Source organism: Paramisgurnus dabryanus, chromosome 10 (genome assembly GCF_030506205.2).
Source record: "Paramisgurnus dabryanus chromosome 10, PD_genome_1.1, whole genome shotgun sequence".
Lineage (NCBI taxonomy): Eukaryota > Metazoa > Chordata > Actinopteri > Cypriniformes > Cobitidae > Paramisgurnus > Paramisgurnus dabryanus.
In genome coordinates, this window is record NC_133346.1 from 22,776,683 (window position 1) to 22,802,951 (window position 26,269).

General features: G+C 38.0%; 1 protein-coding gene across 2 annotated transcripts; it reads right to left on the bottom strand.

Moving 5' to 3' along the window:
* Positions 1-1,196: 1,196 nt before the first annotated feature.
* On the bottom strand, positions 1,197-24,836 carry LOC135779455 (uncharacterized). Of its 2 annotated transcripts, XM_073816072.1 has the most exons (4): positions 24,341-24,836; positions 18,764-19,235; positions 17,073-18,193; positions 1,197-2,209 (listed from the first exon to the last, which is right to left on the bottom strand). In XM_073816072.1, exons 1-4 carry the CDS (start codon positions 24,350-24,352, stop codon positions 1,247-1,249), a joined length of 2,568 nt encoding a protein of 855 aa, XP_073672173.1. In that variant the 5' UTR covers positions 24,353-24,836; the 3' UTR covers positions 1,197-1,246. The 2 variants fall into 2 exon arrangements, with proteins under 2 accessions (XP_073672173.1, XP_073672172.1); XM_073816071.1 differs by lacking the exons at positions 17,073-18,193; positions 18,764-19,235; positions 24,341-24,836 and adding exons at positions 2,977-3,448; positions 11,166-11,653 and having other exon boundaries at positions 1,197-2,406.
* Positions 24,837-26,269: the final 1,433 nt, after the last annotated feature.

A 26,269-nucleotide genomic window follows, 5' to 3' on the forward strand; every position in this document is an offset into this window, starting at 1 on the left:
CTCATGTGTTCAAATACTTATTTGCAGCTGTATCATGCAAATAAATAGTTAAAAAAATCATACATTGTGATTTCTGGATTTTTTTAGATTATGTCTCTCACAGTGGACATGCACCTACGATGACAATTTCAGACCCTTCCATGATTTCTAAGTGGTAGAACTTGCAAAAAAGCAGGGTTTTCGAATACTTATTTTCCTCACTGTATATATACACATCATAATTACACACAAATATATTATGTAAACACAAACTTTTATTTTGTATGTGTTTATTCACAATTCATTTTTTGACAACCCTAGAATTTATTATTGCATAAAAAAATTTTGACTTTGTTTTAGTGTTTTTGTTTTTACACCGCTCAGTGATTGGTGCCACCACAATGAGACCCAGCGCCACCAGCTGTACAACTTGGGTGGTGCCAGTACCACCCCTCTAAAATGTCAGTTTGGAGCCCTGCCCTTATTCCTCGTTTGGGATCATTTAGAGCGCTTTGGAACTGCGATGAAACTGTAAAGTTTTGGGGTCCAATAAAGTCTATTAAATTGAGAAAAACCCTGCCATGTTTTTCTCGACTAAACAAAGACAGACACACATTAAGGATGACATGGAGGTGAGTAAATTATCTAAAGTATTCCTTTAAAGGAATAGTCTACCCTTTTGCCATATTAAACTATGTTATTGCCTCAACCTAGACGAATTAATACATACCTATCTTTTTTCAATGCGTGCACTGTACAGCGTGTTGTGAATGTGTTAGCATTTAGCCTAGCCCCATTCATTCCTATAGTACCAAAAAAAAGTTTTTTTGTGGCACCATACTTACTGGTATAACTCCTCATGTAACAGTCTTTAAATAGGGAAAACGCTGAAGTGTTTGGTGGCTTCCCTGTTTGGTACCATAGGAATGAATGGGTCTAGGCCAGGGATGGGCAACTTCGGTCCTGGAGGGCCGGTGTCCTGCAGAGTTTAGCTCCAACCATAATTAAACACACCTGAAGCAGCCAATTAAGGTCTTACTAGGCATACTAGAAACATTTAGGCAGGTGTGCTGAGGCAAGTTGGAGCTAAACTCTGCAGGACTCCGGCCCTCCAGGACCGAAGTTGCCCATCCCTGGTCTAGGCTAAATGCTAACACATTCACGACGCGCTGTACAGTGCACGCATTGAAAAAAGATAGATATGTATTAATTCGTCTAAGTTGAGGTAATAACATAGTTTAATATGGCAAAAGGGTAGACTTTTCCTTTAAGGTTTCTTTCCCGTATGAAGTCTCTGATGGGATTTTAAAGAACCTGACTGAGCAAACATCTTATCACACTGAGAGCATTTGAAAGGTTTATCACCTGTATGAATTCTATGGTGCTTAAGTAAGGTTGACCGTTGACTAAAACTCCTCCCACAGACATTACAGTGATGAGGTTTTTCTCCAGTATGAACTCTTAGATGAACGTTTAAATGAGATGAATCAGTGAAGCCCTTTCCACATTGAGAGCAGACGTAAGGTTTCTCTCCAGTGTGAATTCTCTCATGAACTTTCAAGTGACATGAATAATTAAATGTCATGTCACACTGAGAGCATTTGTAAGGTTTTTCACCTGTATGAATTCTCTGGTGTGACACTAAACTGCCATGTTGACTAAAACTCTTCCCACAGACACTACAGTTATAAGGTTTCTCTCCAGTGTGAATTCTCTCATGGACTTTCAAGTTACATGAATAATTAAATGTCATGTCACACTGAGAGCATTTGTAAGGTTTTTCACCTGTATGAGTTCTCTGGTGTGACACTAAACTGCCATGTTGACTAAAACTCTTCTCACAGACACTACAGTTATAAGGTTTCTCTCCAGTGTGAATTCTCTCATGGACTTTCAAGGGAGCTGAATGAGAAAATGTTTTGCCACACTGAGAGCATTTGAAAGGTTTTTCACCTGTATGAATTCTCTGGTGCTGAAGTAAGTTTGACCGTTGACTAAAACTCTTCTCACAGACACTACAATTATAAGGTTTCTCTCCAGTGTGAATTCTCTGGTGGACTTTTAAGTAAACTGACTGAGCAAATGTCTTGCCACAATGAGAGCATTTGTTAGGGTTTTCACCTGTATGAATTCTCTGGTGTGACACTAAACTGCCATGTTGACTAAAACTCTTCCCACAGATACTACAATGATAAGGTTTCTCTCCAGTGTGAAGTCTCTCATGGTAGTAAGGTAGAATGGTAGTAAAGCTGATCTCAGATCTGGTGAAGAGTTTCTGTTCTTTGTGTTTTCTCTCATGTCTCTCTAATTGTCTTTGTGATCTGAATGTCTTTCCACAGGTGATGCAGGAAAGATTTTGTGCTGTCAGTCGCTCTTTTGATGTTGAGGATGTTATTTCTATATCCAAACATGAATCACTCTTCACATCTGAAAGAAACATGAAACAATTAAATTGTCTTTCACTCTTAATTACACAAAGAAGGATGAAGGATTTAGGCAACAACACAAACAACAATTTTATTCAACAATTTGTTCTCCTCCTTGGTTGTATAGTGCACGTTCACGACCAGACTATGGCGCATGCTGCTGACGGAGTTGCCAGCATACAGACACAGAATACACTGGCAAATAATTTGTGCATTTATACAGGCTGTTTAGGTATTATTTATAATGTTTGCATAATGGCTTAAATAGAAAAGCGGATAAAAACTAAAAACATTGATTAAAAATATCTAAAAATTGGTTCTGAAGAGAATCTGAGCACTTGGGGGTTTAGAATAACAAATAAGTGATTTATGATCAAATTATGATTTTGGGGTGAACTAACCATTTAAGCCTACATGCCTGTTGCTTAATATGTTTTAAAGATATCCTAAATCCCTTTAAAATTTTCGAACTTACATTTTTTGGTCTTTTGATTTGTGAGTTTGTGACTGAAAACCCAAAACAGGTGCTCACATGACAGTTAAAAATACAAAAATAATTGAGGACACATACCTGATGGAATAAAATCATAATTTTCCTTAGTGTGATCTTCCTCTTCTGTGGTTTCAGTTTTTATTTCTGTGGGTTCAGTTTTTATTTCTGTGGGTTCACTTTTAATCTTCATCATGAGGTTCGTGCAGTCAATGAGTTTGACTGAACACATCTTCAGTGTGGTCTGCAGGATCTGTTGTCGTTCTCCAGCGTTACAGACAGAATCCAGAGACTCTGTGGAGGTTTGATCCTCCTGTAAGCTCTGTTTACTGTCACACACTGTAGTGTCCTGAGTGTCTGTGGGCTTTGACTCAGTATAACAGAGTAAAGTCAGACTGAGCTCGGAGTCCTGTGTGTGTCTGGATTTCTCTTCAGAGAGTTTAGAGTCCAGCAGTGGCTGTGGTGTGCGGCTCTGATCTCTGCTCATCAACACTGAATCCAGACTCCCATCATCAGTCACGTTATACACTGAAGATTCACAACAATCCACCTCCTGACAAGAACAACACACACAGACAGTAAGATTAGAAATGATTTGATGTTGTCACACAAGAAACATGTTTTACCGCTCACCAAATGCAGTATATTGTGATTTTATCTATATTTTAGTTTTAATAGGTTTCACATGTTTTCTTGGCAATTTTATTCATTTTGCTATTTTATGTATGTATGTCTTTATGCCTGGTCTGCCTGTCATGTGAGTAATCACATGAAAGGAAATAGAAAGAGCCACTTTAATGCTGCGTTCAGACCAGCCGCAGTAGAGGCGTCAAACGCGAGTGATTTCAATGTTAAGTCAATGTAAAGACACGTTGACGCTAGGGATGTTAACAATTAATCAATCTTCGATTAATTGTCGATAAGAATTAAATCGATAAAACTTAATGATTGTCGAAAGAGCAAGCACGTGTGTGCGGCGCCTGCGCAAAGCACATACACAGCCGGTAAAAAAATTAAACAAGCACGAAGAAGTTAAACTAGCCATGATCACAACGATGCTCGATCCCAAACACACACCTGGGGCCTGATGTATAAACGTTGCGTACGCACAAAATGGTCATAGAAATATGCGTACGCAATTTTCCACGCACATATCAGGATTTATAAAAAATAAACTTGGCGTAAATAAGTGCGCACCATACGGATGCTCTCCACTGTGCGTACGCACTCTTTTTGAGCGGAGTGAAAGAACACAAACTCTGTTCTTGTTTTTATACACATTTAGTTTTAATATTCCTGTTTCATTCATGAAGATCAACACTCAAATTGCATCTAGGAGTCGCACCTGCCTATGTGTAGCAAAAATTTAACAGATGAAAATTATTGAAAAGACGAAGCCTCTACGGTGAATGGAGTGCCACACACATCTGTCATGAGCGCGTCTGCGTGTTTGAAACGCAAGGCTATAAAGAACTACATGAACTACATGAATTTAGCCTAATATAAAGAGATGTTATTACAATGCAGGTTTATATAAGAAAAACACTAACAACTATTTAAACTCATTGGTTTTTATATTCTGGTTTCATCTGCTTACGTGTAAATATGCTTTTTTAGGGTTTGTACTGAACTTTTCGTTTGTAGCTACTGAACTTTTTTTTATCTTAATGCCTTAAGGCAGCGCCGCGTAATATATCATTGTCTTTATGTTTTATTATGGGAAACACGTAACGCGAAACTTTTATATGCTGGGCTCGTCTACTTGCCTATAGCAGCCTATTCTTTATAAGGTATGTAATATTGCAGTCTTAATCCATTAAGTAGCATTCAATGGTATAATTGATGCAGTTGCCGCCTGAGAGAAAGACGAACATGACCCGAAACGATCTCCACCATCCGCTGGTCAAAAACATTTAATCTCCCTCTGAGTTTGTTTTATATCAAAAATGTTATGAATATAATGACACCTGTCTGGCCATATGTGAAACCAGTATCAACTTTGACAATGCCAGTGTTTAAACACTGTTTTTATAATTTCATAAAAACCCATAAGCCTAAAAAAATAATTTCTCTGGCCAAAAGTATATTTTAACTATATGCTAAATAAGTTAATTTTATAAAGTATATTTTTTATTTTGAAACTATTTCATTTTAATCTTTTTAAAACTGTTTTGTTTACAGGTTCGTAACAAAGTTTTTCTTCCAATGCGACGTGAATATATTTCCTTGAATTAAAATATATGAAGGGCTAAATATATTTTTTAATGCTTTAAAATGTATTTACTTGTGAAAAAAATATTTTTGTAAACATATTACAAAATATATTTTAGCAAATATATATTTTGCCATTTTTTTATTATTTTGAATTTAAAAATATATTTTTACGATATTTTCCATGTGTTTTGTTACGTGAATCCATATTAAAATGATATGCAGACCACATTATGCCTATTAAAACTAAGGGTTGTACGCTCCATATATGGTTATTTCGGGGAGGAGATGGGGGCGGGACGCACGTACGCACAATCTTCCGCTCACTGGGATTTATGAATGGAATTTTGCGCAGTTTCTGGAGTACGCATGGTTTTATAAATCTGAAAACTTTTGTGCGTACGCAAATTCTGCCTTATGTGCGTACGCACACTTTAAGGATGGAATCTACACAAAGTTTTATACATGAGGCCCCTGGGCTTTTTAACCTCATTCGAGACGAGGCTGGCTGCTAACGCAACGAAATGGCATCCGCAGTGAATCTGAGAGGGTCCGATGCCGAAAATCTCAACACAGTTAGGATACTGAAAGCAAAGACCCTCTTCAGGGAAGCCTGCAAGATTAGCATAGCAACGCTGCTAAACACAGGAAAGGAGACCAGAAGCCGTTTTTAATCAACAGATTAAAATGTAAAACTTAAATTCTGGCAAGAAACTGTTAAATGTAAACTGTAACTGACTGTCGTTACACTCTGAACGCCCGCAACATATATCATTGATCATCATTATTGCTACACGCTAAACACTGTGGCGGGTTTTCTTCATAATATAAGCATCTTTGCTGAAAGTACGCCGCAGGTCTGAGCTGAGGTGACAACGGGAAAAGTGCTCTTCGTGTGCTTCTTGGATATAATTACAAACGGTGTATCAGTGACTCAGAAAGCAAGGTGAACAACTAGAAAAATAACACTTGATGATAATGAAACTTTTATTTTGTCATGGACGCACGGACTTTCATCCGACTGTGCGGAGTGCCCATATGAGGCGGAGTTATACTGTGTCTATTAGTCATTATATTTCATTACGAGATTCAATTGATGATTTTTATCAAAACACCAACTACATTCACTCATTTTACAATCCCACTAGCATGTTATTTAGACAAAATAAAATCTTTTAATTCGCTTGAGGAAGCTGGCATTTTTACGCACACATTTATTTCACTGGCTATATGCCACTGCTGTAAAGGCTTATTGCACTATTACTGTTAACGATTATTCGATTGATTGATCGTTAATTTAAATGATCATCGAATATGGGAAATTGCATAATTTGACATCCCTAGTTGACGCGCGCCTGGAGGTCTCGCAGCGCGAATTAGGCTTTTAGAGCTGTAGACGCGATTTCGGCTTGTTTGAGCAAATTGAGCGTTGCTGCAAGAAACGAGCGATTTGAAAATTTTGAACTTTGCCGGAAAAACGAAAAAATCAATTGAACCAATTTCTTGGAGAAATGATTCACTCGATCAAAGTGCTCGAAACACCTAAATATGATGCCATCTGCTGGTGAAAACGTTGTTAAAGCAACAAGATCTCAGTCCAAACATTTGACACTTTTTTTAGAAAAAAAAGGTTTTTAGGAAAAAACATTTTTTTTACTTAACCCTCTAAGGTCTAACGGCGCATTCACACGGGGCGTCAGCATTGACGCTTCCCATTCACTTTAATGGGTGACGTCAAGCGTTGGCAAACTGAACTGTGGATCCGTCAGCGCCGCGTCAGTGCCGTTGCTCGCGGCAGAAGTTGAACATTTCTCAACTTTTCAAACGACAAAGCGTGCGTCAGCCAATCATATCGCCTTATGCAAATAACCTAGGCAGAGCCAGCCAATTACGTTTATGGAAGACCGGAGCTTGTGTTGCGGCCACAGTGATTGGCTGTTGGCCACGCTTCAGACAAGCCTTCCGTTAAGCGTTAACGCTTACGCCCCGTGTGAATGCGCCGTAAGGGGTTATAGAGCCCTAGGAAAGTTTTGACCAGCACTGATATTTGTGCTTTTTTCAGTTACTTAAGAACAAAATAATGGCAAGTCTCATAACACTGTGTAAGCACAAACTGGGCTACACTACAATATTATGTGAGTAACATGCACATGTTTGTATTTTTGAGAGAAAAATGTTTATGCATGGTTTTTGAAAAAGCTAATTTTTTAAGTCACTGATATACTGTAAGTCCACAAAACCCATACTAAACATGTGTTCACAAGACTTTACAAAACACGAACTAGTAGTCTACAGTTTTTTCTTTAAAATGATGTCAGCTCATTAGAGATAATGAGGTAACAGAAGAAAGACGGTACCTCTCCTTCTCATACAGCTAACACCGAATGAGAATATTTGTTTATGTAGACATTTATCTTTTGTTTGTATGACAAGTATTCATTAAGTTATTGTTAATTTTTCTGAAGTGTTTCTAGGCCTGTCGCGATAATGACTATATTGACTTATCGAATGATAGGTGAACATGACATCAGTAGTATTTTTAGAGGCGATAAATAACCTTAGTGTTTACGCGTGTTTGTTTGCAAAAAAAGAAGAGAGAGAGAGAGAGAGAGAGAGAGAGACAAGCTGAAATTTCATGTTTTTATGGTTCATACAGTTTAACAGAATACATCCGACTGGAATTGGATTTAAGGCTAAGTTACAACCAGCATCTCCGATGTCAGGAGAAGAAATTAACGTAAACAATCCAGCATCTCTACTCTGTTCAAAAACTAAAGCAATGAAGGACCTATACAAGACTACAGACTTTCACGTTTTAAATGATGTATAAATCTGTATTTCTACAATCAGAGTAATCAAAGTCTCTTTTGTCATTTAAAAAGTGGAGTTGCAGCCCTCAACTGATGTTTTGTGATTCGCAATATCAGTTTTGGCCACAATCCTACATACTGTTCCTTTAAAGTCATTACGTAAAAGTGTATTCGTAATAACGCCTCGTTTGCTAAAATCACGTGATCTGAAACAAGAAAATTAGGGGTGGGAACCGCTTGGACTCTCGTGAATCGATCCAGAATCGATTCTTAGGGTCCCGATTCGATTCAGAATCGATTCTTGACGTACTAATTTGCATATCTGTGACGTCATTACGTCACATTTGCTCTCAAAGCCAGGTTAATGTTTGTGCTTTTGCTACTAGTCTCTGAACTGTCATATACTGTACTTTAATGCAACTAAGGGATAAATAATGTCATTCTTATATACATATATGTCCTGTTTCTGTTGTAAGACATTAAAACCAGTAAAAAAATAGTAAATAAACGTGACATATTAATTATATATGTTAACCGTCATTAACTTCCACGAACTGACTAACCTTAAAGGAAAAGTCTACCCTTTTGCCATATTAAACTTAGCCTGGCTCCGCCCTCCTACGTGCTTCCGCTTATTTTTCATTTCGCTTCAGCAGTACGTCTGGTATTTCTCTATAGAGTTTCGTTTTCTCCTGCAAAAATCTGCAGGACCAATCAGCGAACAGATGGGGGTGGCTAAGAACAATGACGTTGAGGTCGTGCGTCAGTTTGAGTTGTAGTTCAGTAATGGCAGCGGAGAAAGACGTGAGAAAAGCTATTCGGTCCGTTGTTGCAAAACTGCCGAATATACACAAGTTAAAGCCGGAGCAAGAACCAGGTTTGCTAACTTTTGTTTGTTTGATTATTCTGACTTGTTGTTTCCAGACGGTTTCGGTGCATGATATACGTCACGACCACATGTTAGCGATTGGCTTTGGCAGATCCTGAGTGACTCTGGGCATATCCAATAGTTTTAAACTTCAACAATGGACCCTCCTTAACGGAAGTAATGGTTTGCTATGGAGCGTGGCCAGACTCTCTGTACAAATGAAATGAATGTACGAGAGTCTGGTTATACCAGGCTATATTAAACTATGTTATTACCTCAACTTACACAAATTAATACATATCTATCTTTTTTCAATGCGTGCACTGTACAGCGCATTGTGAATGTGTTAACATTTAGCCTAGCCCCATTCATTCCTATGGTACCAAACAGGGAAGCCACCAAACACTTTCGTGTTTTCTCTATTTAAAGACTGTTACGTGAGGAGTTATACCAGTAAGTATGGTGCCCCAAAATAAAACTTTTTTTGGTACCATAGGAATGAATGGGGCTAGGCTAAATGCTAACCCTTTCACAATGCGCTCTACAGTGCACGCATTGATAAAAGATAGTTATGTATTAATTTGTGTAGGTTGAGGTAATAACATAGTTTAATATGGCAAACTCTCTTAAGTTGTCCGTGTGCAGCACCGCTCCCCCAGTTGAGTTCCGCCTTTTGGTTCTGATAACGTATTTTGTAAACTAACATTTAAGAATCGATTCTTGACACTTGTGAATCGATTCAGAATCGGCCCACGTCCGAATCGCGATTCATCTAAGAATCGATTTTTTTGTCCCACCCCTAAAAAAAATGTATAAATGTTTTGAGGCTTTATGAAGCAATACTTTAAAATTGTTTCATGGACGCAATTCCTACAGGAGTACTAATGTTATTCAAAGCCAATTGACAAAACAGCAATGTGACCACTCCCTTTTTTGATGTATTTGACACTTCAATAGAAAAACTTTTAAGAAATTTGGTAGTCAGATTTCTGGTAATAGACTATAACAAACCCAGTCATAACATCAGAACTGCAGGCGCCGTTCTAAAAACCATGGTTACCATGGGTCTGATACCCATTCCAACTAAAACAGTAATGTGTTTATATTAACAAATTTCTACATTCTGTTCAAATTTCATGCAAATATCTGATAAAATGAGAAAATTACAAGGAAAAACAGGTAAATAAGCAGCATTTTCGGTCACACATCTTCCATTAACATCCATATATAACTTTTTCCTCTGATTTCTAATATTAAAAAAATCATAACTTTCTCAATCCTCAATGGATTTTTACAATCCATGTATCTTTGTAAATGGGAATGTCTGCTCTGTCCAGTCATGTGATAAATTTTGAGCTTTGGGGTTTTTTGAAAATTTTGTCATCACACCAATCTACTGTAATAGATTGGTGGAAGGTCTAGAATGGAAGGCCATTTGGAATCTACCAAAAACAAATTTCTATTAGTGAATGAAGTAGAGGAAATTATATTATAATACAGATACTATCCAGTGAATACATTTCTTGTTAGATTTTAAAAGGATATTGATCTAAACTGTTCTTTATGTGATGAGTAGAAAAAAACTTTATTTCACTATTTGCCACTGCTCTTATGTAAGAAATATATGGAAAGATTGTTTGGCATTACAAAGATTTCCTTCAATAAAAGGAAATCATATTTTATCAATAACTTTATTTTAATTTATGCAAAATTCATAAAAATGCAAATATCGTAAAGATAAACCTTTATTTTTGGTTCTTGAAAAAGAAATTAAAATGTAACGTTATATGAAGACAATTTTTTTCTCGAGTAATAAGAAAGTAAATCATATACAATAATATGTGTGAATCTTTTAATATATTTGTGTAATTCTTGATTTACCTCCACCCTGGCTTTATGTATGTTTACTGTTGTTGTGTCCTGTAAAAAACACCACAACTGTTCATTGTATTGTTGTGTTATTTTGCCTGTCTACCTTGGTCTTATGTAAATTGAATTCACTATAAAAAAAATTAGAGCACATTGTTAGCTTATGCTATAGCTAAAACAAATGGTTGCTGCATGGTCTGTGGAGTTTGTGTATTTGGACTCAACTTTTACGTTTTATGGACTTTGGATATCACTTTCTTCATTTGTAGGAGGACACTTTGCACATTTGGGCTTTTAGCAGACTTGAACTTTTAGATTGTTTTATCGTATTTTATTCCTTTCTTTTAACAGTCTTGAGTTTTAATGTGATGTTTTAAGTTCAACTTTAAGTTCATTTTAACTCTTATCTCACACAGAGTAAATCTAACCCCATTTAAACCATTTGTAACTCAACCGATAGGGCTGAACGTTACATGAGTGATTCAGGTAAATGATGTTTAAGCTGTACAAACCTCTCGTTTCATTGCTAAATCTCTCCTCGTGACCTCAGTTTTGTCTCCAGTAACGCCACCTCTTTCTTCAGCTGAGAGATTTCTGTGATGAAATCATCAATATATCCAGCATGGACAGATCAGTTCATACTCATTTACAGTACATCTCATCATCAACTTCTAAACACTTAAATACACAGAGACAAGACTCTGTTTACACTCAATGAAAAACACTGAGGATAAACAAACACATCACACGCGAGCTCTTTCTTTCTTTCTTTAGTGAGTTTATCTGCGGACTAAAGAGCTGCAGCGCCTCCTGCTGTACTGGAAGCGAAATGAAAAGAAGGCGTGGGAATACAAACACAAAAGTTTTCACAACTTTGTGAAAAGTTGTAAAAACGTTTTGTGCTTTAATCTGATCATAATCAGATTGATGTTGTATCTTTATTTTCTTTCTTCAGCACATTTCCCCACCCCTTTTACTTTATACTTCATAAAATAGCTTCAATCAATAGCTCAATTTCACGTTAATTGGGATGTACAATGAGAATGTACGTGTAATCCTGCGTACACAGAGATTTAGTCATCTGATTTTAATGGTGCCTATGCACATTTACAGCCTTTTCCTTAAGCAATGTTTTAGTATGAATTAAACGCAAGGAGTTTGTACATTAGACCTCAGCTCTTTTGATCCAGAGCCACCTCGAAGCCTTCTCTGCAGCCTCTGTGCTACTGCAGATAGCCCTTCTTCTTCTCTCACTGGAGATGCCCAGTGCAGTGCACCTTATCCACATCATCACTCGGCTGTTTTACATGCTTGAGGCCACTTGATCCTCCTTTCACAATGAGGAAAATAAGTATTTGAAGACCCTGTAATTTTGCAAGTTCTCCCACTTTGAAATCATGTAGTGGTCTGAAATTGTCTTCGTAGTTGCATGTCCACTGTGAGAGACATAATCTAAAAAAAATCCAGAAATCACAATATATGTTTTTTTAACTATTTATTTGTATGATACAGCTGCAAATAAGTATTTGAACACCTGTCTATCAGCTACAATTATGACCATCAAAGACCTGTTAGGCTATATCCACACGAAGCCGGTGCATTCTCTATCCGATCATTTTTTTTCCTTGCTCTAAAAAAATAATACGTAAACACGAAACCACTGAAACCGACTGAAAGCAGTGTAGTATATATGCCGGACCAGTATGGGGCGCTGTAATTCTGCCACAGATATACACTATACACGGAGAAGAAGACTTTGAGCATGCGCATAGCCAACGTATGGTGTTGATTATCGCTTGTTGGTCACCACAATTGCATAGAAGCAATAGATTTTGCTGTAATAAAGCTAGTAGGCTTTAGTAGCTTCTGTAGCACGAACACAATCACGTAATCCGCCGTTATTGTTGTTGCTGTTACGTGTGACGCTTCCGACACGTGATGTGATGACGTTTTCGCTTCACAAAATATACGGATTGGCTGTACAGACGAAACCGGAAGGGTGTCGGTTTCAGATTTATCCACTTTAGGACCCGGTTTCAAAAAATAGCGGATTCATTCTCCCAAAACGCCGGATCCGTGAGGATGAAACGCCAATACGATAACAAATTTATACGTATACAGTGATACGCGTCTCCGTGTGGACAGCCCCTTAGTCTGCCTTTAAAATGTCCACCCCCACTCCATTTATTATCCTAAATTAGATGCACCTGTTTGAGGTCGTTAGCTGCATAAAGACACCTGTCCACCCCATACAATCAGTAAGAATCCAACTTCTAACATGGCCAAGACCAAAGAGCTGTCCAAAGACACTAGAGACAAAATTGTACACCTCCAAAGGCTGGAAAGGGCTACAGGGAAATTGCCAAGCAGCTTGGTGAAAAAAGGTCGACTGTTGGAGCAATCATTAGAAAATGGAAGAAGCTAAACATGACTGTCAATCTCCCTCGGACTGGGGCTCCATGCAAGATCTCACCTTGTGGGGTCTCAATAATCCTAAGAAAGGTAAGAAATCAGCCCAGAGCTACACGGGAGGAGCTGGTCAATGACCTGAAAAGAGCTGGGACCACCGTTTCCAAGGTCACTGTTGGTAATACACTAAGAATCATCATGGTTTCCCCATGTTTAAGTTTCCCCTGCTTAAACCAGCACATGTCCAGGCCCGTCTTACGTTTGCCAATGACCATTTGGATGATCCAGAGGAGTCATGGGAGAAAGTCTTGTGGTCAGAGGAGACCAAAATAGAACTTTTTGGTCATAATTCCTCCAAACGTGTTTGGAGGAAGAAGAATGATGAGTGCCATTCCAAGAACACCATCCCTACTGTGAAGCATGGGGGTGTTTTTCTGCACATTGGACTGGGCGACTGCACTGTATTAGGAGAGGATGACCGGGGCCATGCATTGCGAGATTTTGGGGAACAACCTCCTTCCCTCAGTTAGAGCATTGAAGATGGATCAAGGCTGGGTCTTCCAACATGACTATGACCCAAAGCACACAGCCAGGATAACCAAGGAGTGGCTCTGTAAGAAGCATATCAAGGTTCTGGCGTGGCCTAGCCAGTCTCCAGACCTAAACCCAATAGGGAATCTTTAGAGGGAGCTTAAACTCCGTGTTTCTCAACGACAGGCCAGAAACCTGACTGATCTAGAGAAGATCTGTGTGGAGGAATAGGACAAAATCCCTCCTGCAGTGTGTGCAAACCAGGGCCTGTATTCATAAAGAATCTTAATGCAAAGAGTAGCTCCTAGTGACGCAATTCTAAGAAAATTTTTAGAAATGTGGGTGTTTACTCCTAAAATTTAGAAAAAATCCTAGTAAAGAAAAAAGTAATTCAGAAAGCATCTTAACCCTTAAAAGAGGTCTTAAGGTCAAAATTGTTAGGAGTACAGACAAGGACTTTTAAAAGGCTTAAGAGTTTTTTAGCAACCGGGAAAGTGGACAAAACACAAAAAACCCATTCACACAGACCTTTGGTCCCAGAAAATACCCGTAAAATTGCCAGACAAGCGTCTGTGTGAACAAAAACTCGTCCCTTTAATCTTCTGGGATCGTTGCCAGAAAGAGGACCTAGTCAGATACCCGGATAACCCTCTGTGTGAACAAGAAGCCGCAAGAATGCCGTAATGGGCGTGTCGTAGTGAGGATGCGCGCGTCATCACAACACAAGTTATGGTTCAGCTCATTACAACGAGAGATAACATGCATATAAACATTCACCACGAGAAATGTTGCAAACTAGATTGAAGCAGTTTTCAGGAAATTATAAATGAGACACATAAACAATGACGCACGTGCAGTAGTGAGGACGCGCATGTCATGGCAACACGAAGTTGGTTCAACTCTTTAAAATAAGGAATTAACAACATTCACGACGAGAAATGTCAGCAAACTGGACAGAAGCAGATATAAGGTAAGTTAGCTCGTTACTTACTGCGTTGAAACGGAGATCATTCAGCAGCATAAAAGAATATCGCGTCACGTGCTCATTTGAGCTATAATAAACGAAAATACCCGCGCGTCATCCCACCAAGATATATCGTTCAGCTCCTCAAAATGCGGGTTTTAAATGCATATAAACAATCACGATGAGAAATGTCTGAAAACTGTATTAAATCAGAGATCATGGAGCTCGTCAAATATCCACTCAGAAGCTGAGATCATTCACCAGCATAGAACTGTGCCTTCACGTGCTCCTTTGTAGTCTTATTATAAACAAAAATGCACGCGAGTTGTTTCTGGAGAGAGGAATAATAAATACTTTGCAAACTTCAGATGCTGCGTAGAAGAGAGGGCGGGACTTTCAACAGGTCACGTGTCTTTCCGTGACCATCAGATGCCGTGTAATCTTGGCAGTGTGAATGAAAAAAAACTCTAACTATTCCGGAAAAATCCAGGATGCCTGTCCCGTGTATTTTACGGAATCTCTGTGTGAAAAGGGCTAAAGAGGGAGACAATAAATGTTGCACACAATGCAAGACAATAAGTTAATAACATGCAACACATTAGATCGTGCAGGAATCATGTTTGTGACCGATCTTATTAGAGGCATAATAATATAATATAGCGCAAGAAATAAAAGTAATCACTACATTAACTACAGTAACAGATTCGGTAACTAGAAAATATGCAACTATGCAGCAGAGATGATTTAGGTCTGTTACAGACGTCTATAAGTAAAGACATCACACAAACTTACAGAACCTTGTGTCGCTGTTTATTTCCTATCTAATACGTCAAGTATGAAATTAACAGCATGGTACATAAAAAATATATATAATTCATTTTATATATACTTATATTTCTTAATTTTTATGTATTATATAAATAATAGGTTAAAGTACACCTGTAATTTCAAATTGATGGCTAATAATAGATCCTATACTTAAAAGCACTCTTTTCTTCCTTCTTGGACAGCCAACCAATCACAGCCTTCAAAAGATTGTGTCACATGTAGCAACGGGGTCAACCCTGCCTCCTCACTTAGATAAAAGTTTTTGTCTTTTCCTTACTCAGAGTTTTCTGAGAGGACTCTTAGAATCTTTATGAATACGGGCCCTGGTAAAAAACTACAGGAAACGTTTGACCTCTGTAATTGCAAACAAAGGCTACTGTACCAAATATTAACATTGACTTTCTCATGTGTTCAAATACTTATTTGCAGCTGTATCATGCAAATAAATAGTTAAAAAAATCATACATTGTGATTTCTGGATTTTTTTAGATTATGTCTCTCACAGTGGACATGCACCTACGATGACAATTTCAGACCCTTCCATGATTTCTAAGTGGTAGAACTTGCAAAAAAGCAGGGTTTTCGAATACTTATTTTCCTCACTGTATATATACACATCATAATTACACACAAATATATTATGTAAACACAAACTTTTATTTTGTATGTGTTTATTCACAATTCATTTTTTGACAACCCTAGAATTTATTATTGCATAAAAAAATTTTGACTTTGTTTTAGTGTTTTTGTTTTTACACCGCTCAGTGATTGGTGCCACCACAATGAGACCCAGCGCCACCAGCTGTACAACTTGGGTGGTGCCAGTACCACCCCTCTAAAATGTCAGTTTGGAGCCCTGCCCTTATTCCTCGTTTGGGATCATTTAGAGCGCTTTGGAACTGCGATGAAACTGTAAAGTTTTGGGGTCCAATAAAGTCTATTAAATTGAGAAAAACCCTGCCATGTTTTTCTCGACTAAACAAAGACAGACACACATTAAGGATGACATGGAGGTGAGTAAATTATCTAAAGTATTCCTTTAAAGGAATAGTCTACCCTTTTGCCATATTAAACTATGTTATTGCCTCAACCTAGACGAATTAATACATACCTATCTTTTTTCAATGCGTGCACTGTACAGCGTGTTGTGAATGTGTTAGCATTTAGCCTAGCCCCATTCATTCCTATAGTACCAAAAAAAAGTTTTTTTGTGGCACCATACTTACTGGTATAACTCCTCATGTAACAGTCTTTAAATAGGGAAAACGCTGAAGTGTTTGGTGGCTTCCCTGTTTGGTACCATAGGAATGAATGGGTCTAGGCCAGGGATGGGCAACTTCGGTCCTGGAGGGCCGGTGTCCTGCAGAGTTTAGCTCCAACCATAATTAAACACACCTGAAGCAGCCAATTAAGGTCTTACTAGGCATACTAGAAACATTTAGGCAGGTGTGCTGAGGCAAGTTGGAGCTAAACTCTGCAGGACTCCGGCCCTCCAGGACCGAAGTTGCCCATCCCTGGTCTAGGCTAAATGCTAACACATTCACGACGCGCTGTACAGTGCACGCATTGAAAAAAGATAGATATGTATTAATTCGTCTAAGTTGAGGTAATAACATAGTTTAATATGGCAAAAGGGTAGACTTTTCCTTTAAGGTTTCTTTCCCGTATGAAGTCTCTGATGGGATTTTAAAGAACCTGACTGAGCAAACATCTTATCACACTGAGAGCATTTGAAAGGTTTATCACCTGTATGAATTCTATGGTGCTTAAGTAAGGTTGACCGTTGACTAAAACTCCTCCCACAGACATTACAGTGATGAGGTTTTTCTCCAGTATGAACTCTTAGATGAACGTTTAAATGAGATGAATCAGTGAAGCCCTTTCCACATTGAGAGCAGACGTAAGGTTTCTCTCCAGTGTGAATTCTCTCATGAACTTTCAAGTGACATGAATAATTAAATGTCATGTCACACTGAGAGCATTTGTAAGGTTTTTCACCTGTATGAATTCTCTGGTGTGACACTAAACTGCCATGTTGACTAAAACTCTTCCCACAGACACTACAGTTATAAGGTTTCTCTCCAGTGTGAATTCTCTCATGGACTTTCAAGTTACATGAATAATTAAATGTCATGTCACACTGAGAGCATTTGTAAGGTTTTTCACCTGTATGAGTTCTCTGGTGTGACACTAAACTGCCATGTTGACTAAAACTCTTCTCACAGACACTACAGTTATAAGGTTTCTCTCCAGTGTGAATTCTCTCATGGACTTTCAAGGGAGCTGAATGAGAAAATGTTTTGCCACACTGAGAGCATTTGAAAGGTTTTTCACCTGTATGAATTCTCTGGTGCTGAAGTAAGTTTGACCGTTGACTAAAACTCTTCTCACAGACACTACAATTATAAGGTTTCTCTCCAGTGTGAATTCTCTGGTGGACTTTTAAGTAAACTGACTGAGCAAATGTCTTGCCACAATGAGAGCATTTGTTAGGGTTTTCACCTGTATGAATTCTCTGGTGTGACACTAAACTGCCATGTTGACTAAAACTCTTCCCACAGATACTACAATGATAAGGTTTCTCTCCAGTGTGAAGTCTCTCATGGTAGTAAGGTAGAATGGTAGTAAAGCTGATCTCAGATCTGGTGAAGAGTTTCTGTTCTTTGTGTTTTCTCTCATGTCTCTCTAATTGTCTTTGTGATCTGAATGTCTTTCCACAGGTGATGCAGGAAAGATTTTGTGCTGTCAGTCGCTCTTTTGATGTTGAGGATGTTATTTCTATATCCAAACATGAATCACTCTTCACATCTGAAAGAAACATGAAACAATTAAATTGTCTTTCACTCTTAATTACACAAAGAAGGATGAAGGATTTAGGCAACAACACAAACAACAATTTTATTCAACAATTTGTTCTCCTCCTTGGTTGTATAGTGCACGTTCACGACCAGACTATGGCGCATGCTGCTGACGGAGTTGCCAGCATACAGACACAGAATACACTGGCAAATAATTTGTGCATTTATACAGGCTGTTTAGGTATTATTTATAATGTTTGCATAATGGCTTAAATAGAAAAGCGGATAAAAACTAAAAACATTGATTAAAAATATCTAAAAATTGGTTCTGAAGAGAATCTGAGCACTTGGGGGTTTAGAATAACAAATAAGTGATTTATGATCAAATTATGATTTTGGGGTGAACTAACCATTTAAGCCTACATGCCTGTTGCTTAATATGTTTTAAAGATATCCTAAATCCCTTTAAAATTTTCGAACTTACATTTTTTGGTCTTTTGATTTGTGAGTTTGTGACTGAAAACCCAAAACAGGTGCTCACATGACAGTTAAAAATACAAAAATAATTGAGGACACATACCTGATGGAATAAAATCATAATTTTCCTTAGTGTGATCTTCCTCTTCTGTGGTTTCAGTTTTTATTTCTGTGGGTTCAGTTTTTATTTCTGTGGGTTCACTTTTAATCTTCATCATGAGGTTCGTGCAGTCAATGAGTTTGACTGAACACATCTTCAGTGTGGTCTGCAGGATCTGTTGTCGTTCTCCAGCGTTACAGACAGAATCCAGAGACTCTGTGGAGGTTTGATCCTCCTGTAAGCTCTGTTTACTGTCACACACTGTAGTGTCCTGAGTGTCTGTGGGCTTTGACTCAGTATAACAGAGTAAAGTTAGACTGAGCTCGGAGTCCTGTGTGTGTCTGGATTTCTCTTCAGAGAGTTTAGAGTCCAGCAGTGGCTGAGGTGTGCGGCTCTGATCTCTGCTCATCAACACTGAATCCAGACTCCCATCATCAGTCACGTTATACACTGAAGATTCACAACAACCCACCTCCTGACAAGAACAACACACACAGACAGTAAGATTAGAAATAATTTGATGTTGTCACACAAGAAACATGTTTTACCGCTCATCAAATGCAGTATATTGTGATTTTATCTATATTTTAGTTTTAATAGGTTTTACATGTTTTCTTGGCAATTTTATTCATTTTGCTATTTTATGTATGCATGTCTTTATGCCTGGTCTGCCTGTCATGTGAGTAATCAATCACATGAAAGGAAATAGAAAGAGCCACTTAAATGCTGCGTTCAGACCAGCCGCAGTAGAGGCGTCAAACGCGAGTGATTTCAATGTTAAGTCAATGTAAAGACACGTTGACGCTAGGGATGTTAACAATTAATCGATCATCAATTAATTGTCGATAAGAATTAAATCGATAAAACTTAATGATTGTCGAAAGAGCAAGCACGTGTGTGCGGCGCCTGCGCAAAGCACATACACAGCCGGTAAAAAATTAAACAAGCACGAAGAAGTTAAACTAGCCATGATCACAACGATGCTCGATCCCAAACACACACCTGGGCTTTTTAACCTCATTCGAGACGAGGCTGGCTGCTAACGCAACGAAATGGCATCCGCAGTGAATCTGAGAGGGTCCGATGCCAAAAATCTCAACACAGTTAGGATACTGAAAGCAAAGACCCTCTTCAGGGAAGCCTGCAAGATTAGCATAGCAACGCTGCTATACACAGGAAAGGAGACCAGAAGCCGTTTTTAATAAACAGATTAAAATGTAAAACTTAAATTCTGGCAAGAAACTGTTAAATGTAAACTGTAACTGACTGTCGTTACAATCTGAACGCCCGCAACATATATCATTGATCATCATTATTGCTACAAGCTAAACACTGTTGCGGGTTTTCTTCATAAAATAAGCATCTTTGCTGAAAGTACGCCGCAGGTCTGAGCTGAGGTGACAACGGGAAAAGTGCTCTTCGTGTGCTTCTTGGATATAATTACAAACGGTGTATCAATGACTCGGAAAGCAAGGTGAACAACTAGAAAAATAACACTTGATGATAATGAAACTTTTATTTTGTCATGGACGCACGGACTTTCATCCGACTGTGCGGAGTGCCCATATGAGGCGGAGTTATACTGTGTCTATTAGTCATTATATTTCATTACGAGATTCAATTGATGATTTTTATCAAAACACCAACTACATTCACTCATTTTACAATCCCACTAGCATGTTATTTAGACAAAATAAAATCTTTTAATTCGCTTGAGGAGGCTGGCATTTTTACGCACACATTTATTTCACTGGCTATATGCCACTGCTGTAAAGGCTTATTGCACTATTACTGTTAACGATTATTCGATTGATTGATCGTTAATTTAAATGATCATCGAATATGGGAAATTGCATAATTTGACATCCCTAGTTGACGCGCGTCTGGAGGTCTCGCAGCGCGAATTAGGCTTTTAGAGCTGTAGACGCGATTTCGGCTTGTTTGAGCAAATTGAGCGTTGCTGCAAGAAACGAGCGATTTGAAAATTTTGAACTTTGCCGGAAAAACGAAAAAATCAATTGAACCAATTTCTTGGAGAAATGATTCACTCGATCAAAGTGCTCGAAACACCTAAATATGATGCCATCTGCTGGTGAAAACATTGTTAAAGCAACAAGATCTCAGTCCAAACATTTTACACTTTTTTTAGAAAAAAATGTTTTAGGAAAAATTATTTTTTTAACTTAACCCTCTAAGGTCTAACGGCGCATTCACACGGGGCGTCAGCATTGACGCTTCCCATTCACTTTAATGGGTGACGTCAAGCGTTGGCAAACTGAACTGTGGATCCGTCAGCGCCGCGTCAGTGACGTTGCTCGCGGCAGAAGTTGAACATTTCTCAACTTTTCAAACGACAACGCGTGCATCAGCCAATCATATCGCCTTATGCAAATAACCTAGGCAGAGCCAGCCAATTACGTTTATGGAAGACCGGAGCTTGTGTTGCGGCCACAGTGATTGGCTGTTGGCCACGCTTCAGACAAGCCTTCCGTTAAGCGTTAACGCTTACGCCCCGTGTGAATGCGCCGTAAGGGGTTATAGAGCCCTAGGAAAGTTTTGACCAGCACTGATATTTGTGCTTTTTTCAGTTACTTAAGAACAAAATAATGGCAAGTCTCATAACACTGTGTAAGCACAAACTGGGCTACACTACAATATTATGTGAGAGAGAGAGACAAGCTGAAATTTCATGTTTTTATGGTTCATACAGTTTAACAGAATACATCCGACTGGAATTGGATTTAAGGCTAAGTTACAACCAGCATCTCCGATGTCAGGAGAAGAAATTAACGTAAACAATCCAGCATCTCTACTCTGTTCAAAAACTAAAGCAATGAAGGACCTATACAAGACTACAGACTTTCACGTTTTAAATGATGTATAAATCTGTATGTCTACAATCAGAGTAATCAAAGTCTCTTTTGTCATTTAAAAAGTGGAGTTGCAGCCCTCAACTGATGTTTTGTGATTCGCAATATCAGTTTTGGCCACAATCCTACATACTGTTCCTTTAAAGTCATTACGTAAAAGTGTATTCGTAATAACGCCTCGTTTGCTAAAATCATGTGATCTGAAACAAAAAAATTAGGGGTGGGAACCGCTTGGACTCTCGTGAATCGATCCAGAATCGATTCTTAGGGTCCCGATTCGATTCAGAATCGATTCTTGACGTACTAATTTGCATATCTGTGACGTCATTACGTCACATTTGCTCTCAAAGCCAGGTTAATGTTTGTGCTTTTGCTACTAGTCTCTGAACTGTCATATACTGTACTTTAATGCAACTAAGGGATAAATAATGTCATTCTTATATACATATATGTCCTGTTTCTGTTGTAAGACATTAAAACCAGTAAAAAAATAGTAAATAAACGTGACATATTAATTATATATGTTAACCGTCATTAACTTCCACGAACTGACTAACCTTAAAGGAAAAGTCTACCCTTTTGCCATATTAAACTATGTTATTACCTCAACTTACACAAATTAATACATATCTATCTTTTTTCAATGCGTGCAATGTACAGCGCATTGTGAATGTGTTAGCATTTAGCCTAGCCCCATTCATTCCTATGGTACCAAACAGGGAAGCCACCAAACACTTTCGTGTTTTCTCTATTTAAAGACTGTTACGTGAGGAGTTATACCAGTAAGTATGGTGCCCCAAAATAAAACTTTTTTTGGTACCATAGGAATGAATGGGGCTAGGCTAAATGCTAACCCTTTCACAATGCGCTCTACAGTGCACGCATTGATAAAAGATAGTTATGTATTAATTTGTGTAGGTTGAGGTAATAACATAGTTTAATATGGCAAACTCTCTTAAGTTGTCCGTGTGCAGCACCGCTCCCCCAGTTGAGTTCCGCCTTTTGGTTCTGATAACGTATTTTGTAAACTAACATTTAAGAATCGATTCTTGACACTTGTGAATCGATTCAGAATCGGCCCACGTCCGAATCGCGATTCATCTAAGAATCGATTTTTTTGTCCCACCCCTAAAAAAAATGTATAAATGTTTTGAGGCTTTATGAAGCAATACTTTAAAATTGTTTCATGGACGCAATTCCTACAGGAGTACTAATGTTATTCAAAGCCAATTGACAAAACAGCAATGTGACCACTCCCTTTTTTGATGTATTTGACACTTCAATAGAAAAACTTTTAAGAAATTTGGTAGTCAGATTTCTGGTAATAGACTATAACAAACCCAGTCATAACATCAGAACTGCAGGCGCCGTTCTAAAAACCATGGTTACCATGGGTCTGATACCCATTCCAACTAAAACAGTAATGTGTTTATATTAACAAATTTCTACATTCTGTTCAAATTTCATGCAAATATCTGATAAAATGAGAAAATTACAAGGAAAAACAGGTAAATAAGCAGCATTTTCGGTCACACATCTTCCATTAACATCCATATATAACTTTTTCCTCTGATTTCTAATATTAAAAAAATCATAACTTTCTCAATCCTCAATGGATTTTTACAATCCATGTATCTTTGTAAATGGGAATGTCTGCTCTGTCCAGTCATGTGATAAATTTTGAGCTTTGGGGTTTTTTGAAAATTTTGTCATCACACCAATCTACTGTAATAGATTGGTGGAAGGTCTAGAATGGAAGGCCATTTGGAATCTACCAAAAACAAATTTCTATTAGTGAATGAAGTAGAGGAAATTATATTATAATACAGATACTATCCAGTGAATACATTTCTTGTTAGATTTTAAAAGGATATTGATCTAAACTGTTCTTTATGTGATGAGTAGAAAAAAACTTTATTTCACTATTTGCCACTGCTCTTATGTAAGAAATATATGGAAAGATTGTTTGGCATTACAAAGATTTCCTTCAATAAAAGGAAATAATATTTTATCAATAACTTTATTTTAATTTATGCAAAATTCATAAAAATGCAAATATCGTAAAGATAAACCTTTATTTTTGGTTCTTGAAAAAGAAATTAAAATGTAACGTTATATGAAGACAATTTTTTTCTCGAGTAATAAGAAAGTAAATCATATACAATAATATGTGTGAATCTTTTAATATATTTGTGTAATTCTTGATTTACCTCCACCCTGGCTTTATGTATGTTTACTGTTGTTGTGTCCTGTAAAAAACACCACAACTGTTCATTGTATTGTTGTGTTATTTTGCCTGTCTACCTTGGTCTTATGTAAATTGAATTCACTATAAAAAAAATTAGAGCACATTGTTAGCTTATGCTATAGCTAAAACAAATGGTTGCTGCATGGTCTGTGGAGTTTGTGTATTTGGACTCAACTTTTACGTTTTATGGACTTTGGATATCACTTTCTTCATTTGTAGGAGGACACTTTGCACATTTGGGCTTTTAGCAGACTTGAACTTTTAGATTGTTTTATCGTATTTTATTCCTTTCTTTTAACAGTCTTGAGTTTTAATGTGATGTTTTAAGTTCAACTTTAAGTTCATTTTAACTCTTATCTCACACAGAGTAAATCTAACCCCATTTAAACCATTTGTAACTCAACCGATAGGGCTGAACGTTACATGAGTGATTCAGGTAAATGATGTTTAAGCTGTACAAACCTCTCGTTTCATTGCTAAATCTCTCCTCGTGACCTCAGTTTTGTCTCCAGTAACGCCACCTCTTTCTTCAGCTGAGAGATTTCTGTGATGAAATCATCATATATCCAACATGGACAGATCAGTTCATACTCATTTACAGTACATCTCATCATCAACTTCTAAACACTTAAATACACAGAGACAAGACTCTGTTTACACTCAATGAAAAACACTGAGGATAAACAAACACATCACACGCGAGCTCTTTCTTTCTTTCTTTAGTGAGTTTATCTGCGGACTAAAGAGCTGCAGCGCCTCCTGCTGTACTGGAAGCGAAATGAAAAGAAGGCGTGGGAATACAAACACAAAAGTTTTCACAACTTTGTGAAAAGTTGTAAAAACGTTTTGTGCTTTAATCTGATCATAATCAGATTGATGTTGTATCTTTATTTTCTTTCTTCAGCACATTTCCCCACCCCTTTTACTTTATACTTCATAAAATAGCTTCAATCAATAGCTCAATTTCACGTTAATTGGGATGTACAATGAGAATGTACGTGTAATCCTGCGTACACAGAGATTTAGTCATCTGATTTTAATGGTGCCTATGCACATTTACAGCCTTTTCCTTAAGCAATGTTTTAGTATGAATTAAACGCAAGGAGTTTGTACATTAGACCTCAGCTCTTTTGATCCAGAGCCACCTCGAAGCCTTCTCTGCAGCCTCTGTGCTACTGCAGATAGCCCTTCTTCTTCTCTCACTGGAGATGCCCAGTGCAGTGCACCTTATCCACATCATCACTCGGCTGTTTTACATGCTTGAGGCCACTTGATCCTCCTTTCACAATGAGGAAAATAAGTATTTGAAGACCCTGTAATTTTGCAAGTTCTCCCACTTTGAAATCATGTAGTGGTCTGAAATTGTCTTCGTAGTTGCATGTCCACTGTGAGAGACATAATCTAAAAAAAATCCAGAAATCACAATATATGTTTTTTTTACTATTTATTTGTATGATACAGCAGCAAATAAGTATTTGAACACCTGTCTATCAGCTACAATTATGACCATCAAAGACCTGTTAGAGAATGCACCGGCTTCGTGTGGATATAGCCTATCCGATCATTTTTTTTCCTTGCTCTAAAAAAATAATCCGTAAACACGAAACCACTGAAACCGACTGAAAGCAGTGTAGTATATATGCCGGACCAGTATGGGGCGCTGTAATTCTGCCACAGATATACACTATACACGGAGAAGAAGACTTTGAGCATGCGCATAGCCAACGTATGGTGTTGATTATCGCTTGTTGGTCACCACAATTGCATAGAAGCAATAGATTTTGCTGTAATAAAGCTAGTAGGCTTTAGTAGCTTCTGTAGCACGAACACAATCACGTAATCCGCCGTTATTGTTGTTGCTGTTACGTGTGACGCTTCCGACACGTGATGTGATGACGTTTTCGCTTCACAAAATATACGGATTGGCTGTACAGACGAAACCGGAAGGGTGTCGGTTTCAGATTTATCCACTTTAGGACCCGGTTTCAAAAAATAGCGGATTCATTCTCCCAAAACGCCGGATCCGTGAGGATGAAACGCCAATACGATAACAAATTTATACGTATACAGTGATACGCGTCTCCGTGTGGACAGCCCCTTAGTCTGCCTTTAAAATGTCCACCCCCACTCCATTTATTATCCTAAATTAGATGCACCTGTTTGAGGTCGTTAGCTGCATAAAGACACCTGTCCACCCCATACAATCAGTAAGAATCCAACTTCTAACATGGCCAAGACCAAAGAGCTGTCCAAAGACACTAGAGACAAAATTGTACACCTCCAAAGGCTGGAAAGGGCTACAGGGAAATTGCCAAGCAGCTTGGTGAAAAAAGGTCGACTGTTGGAGCAATCATTAGAAAATGGAAGAAGCTAAACATGACTGTCAATCTC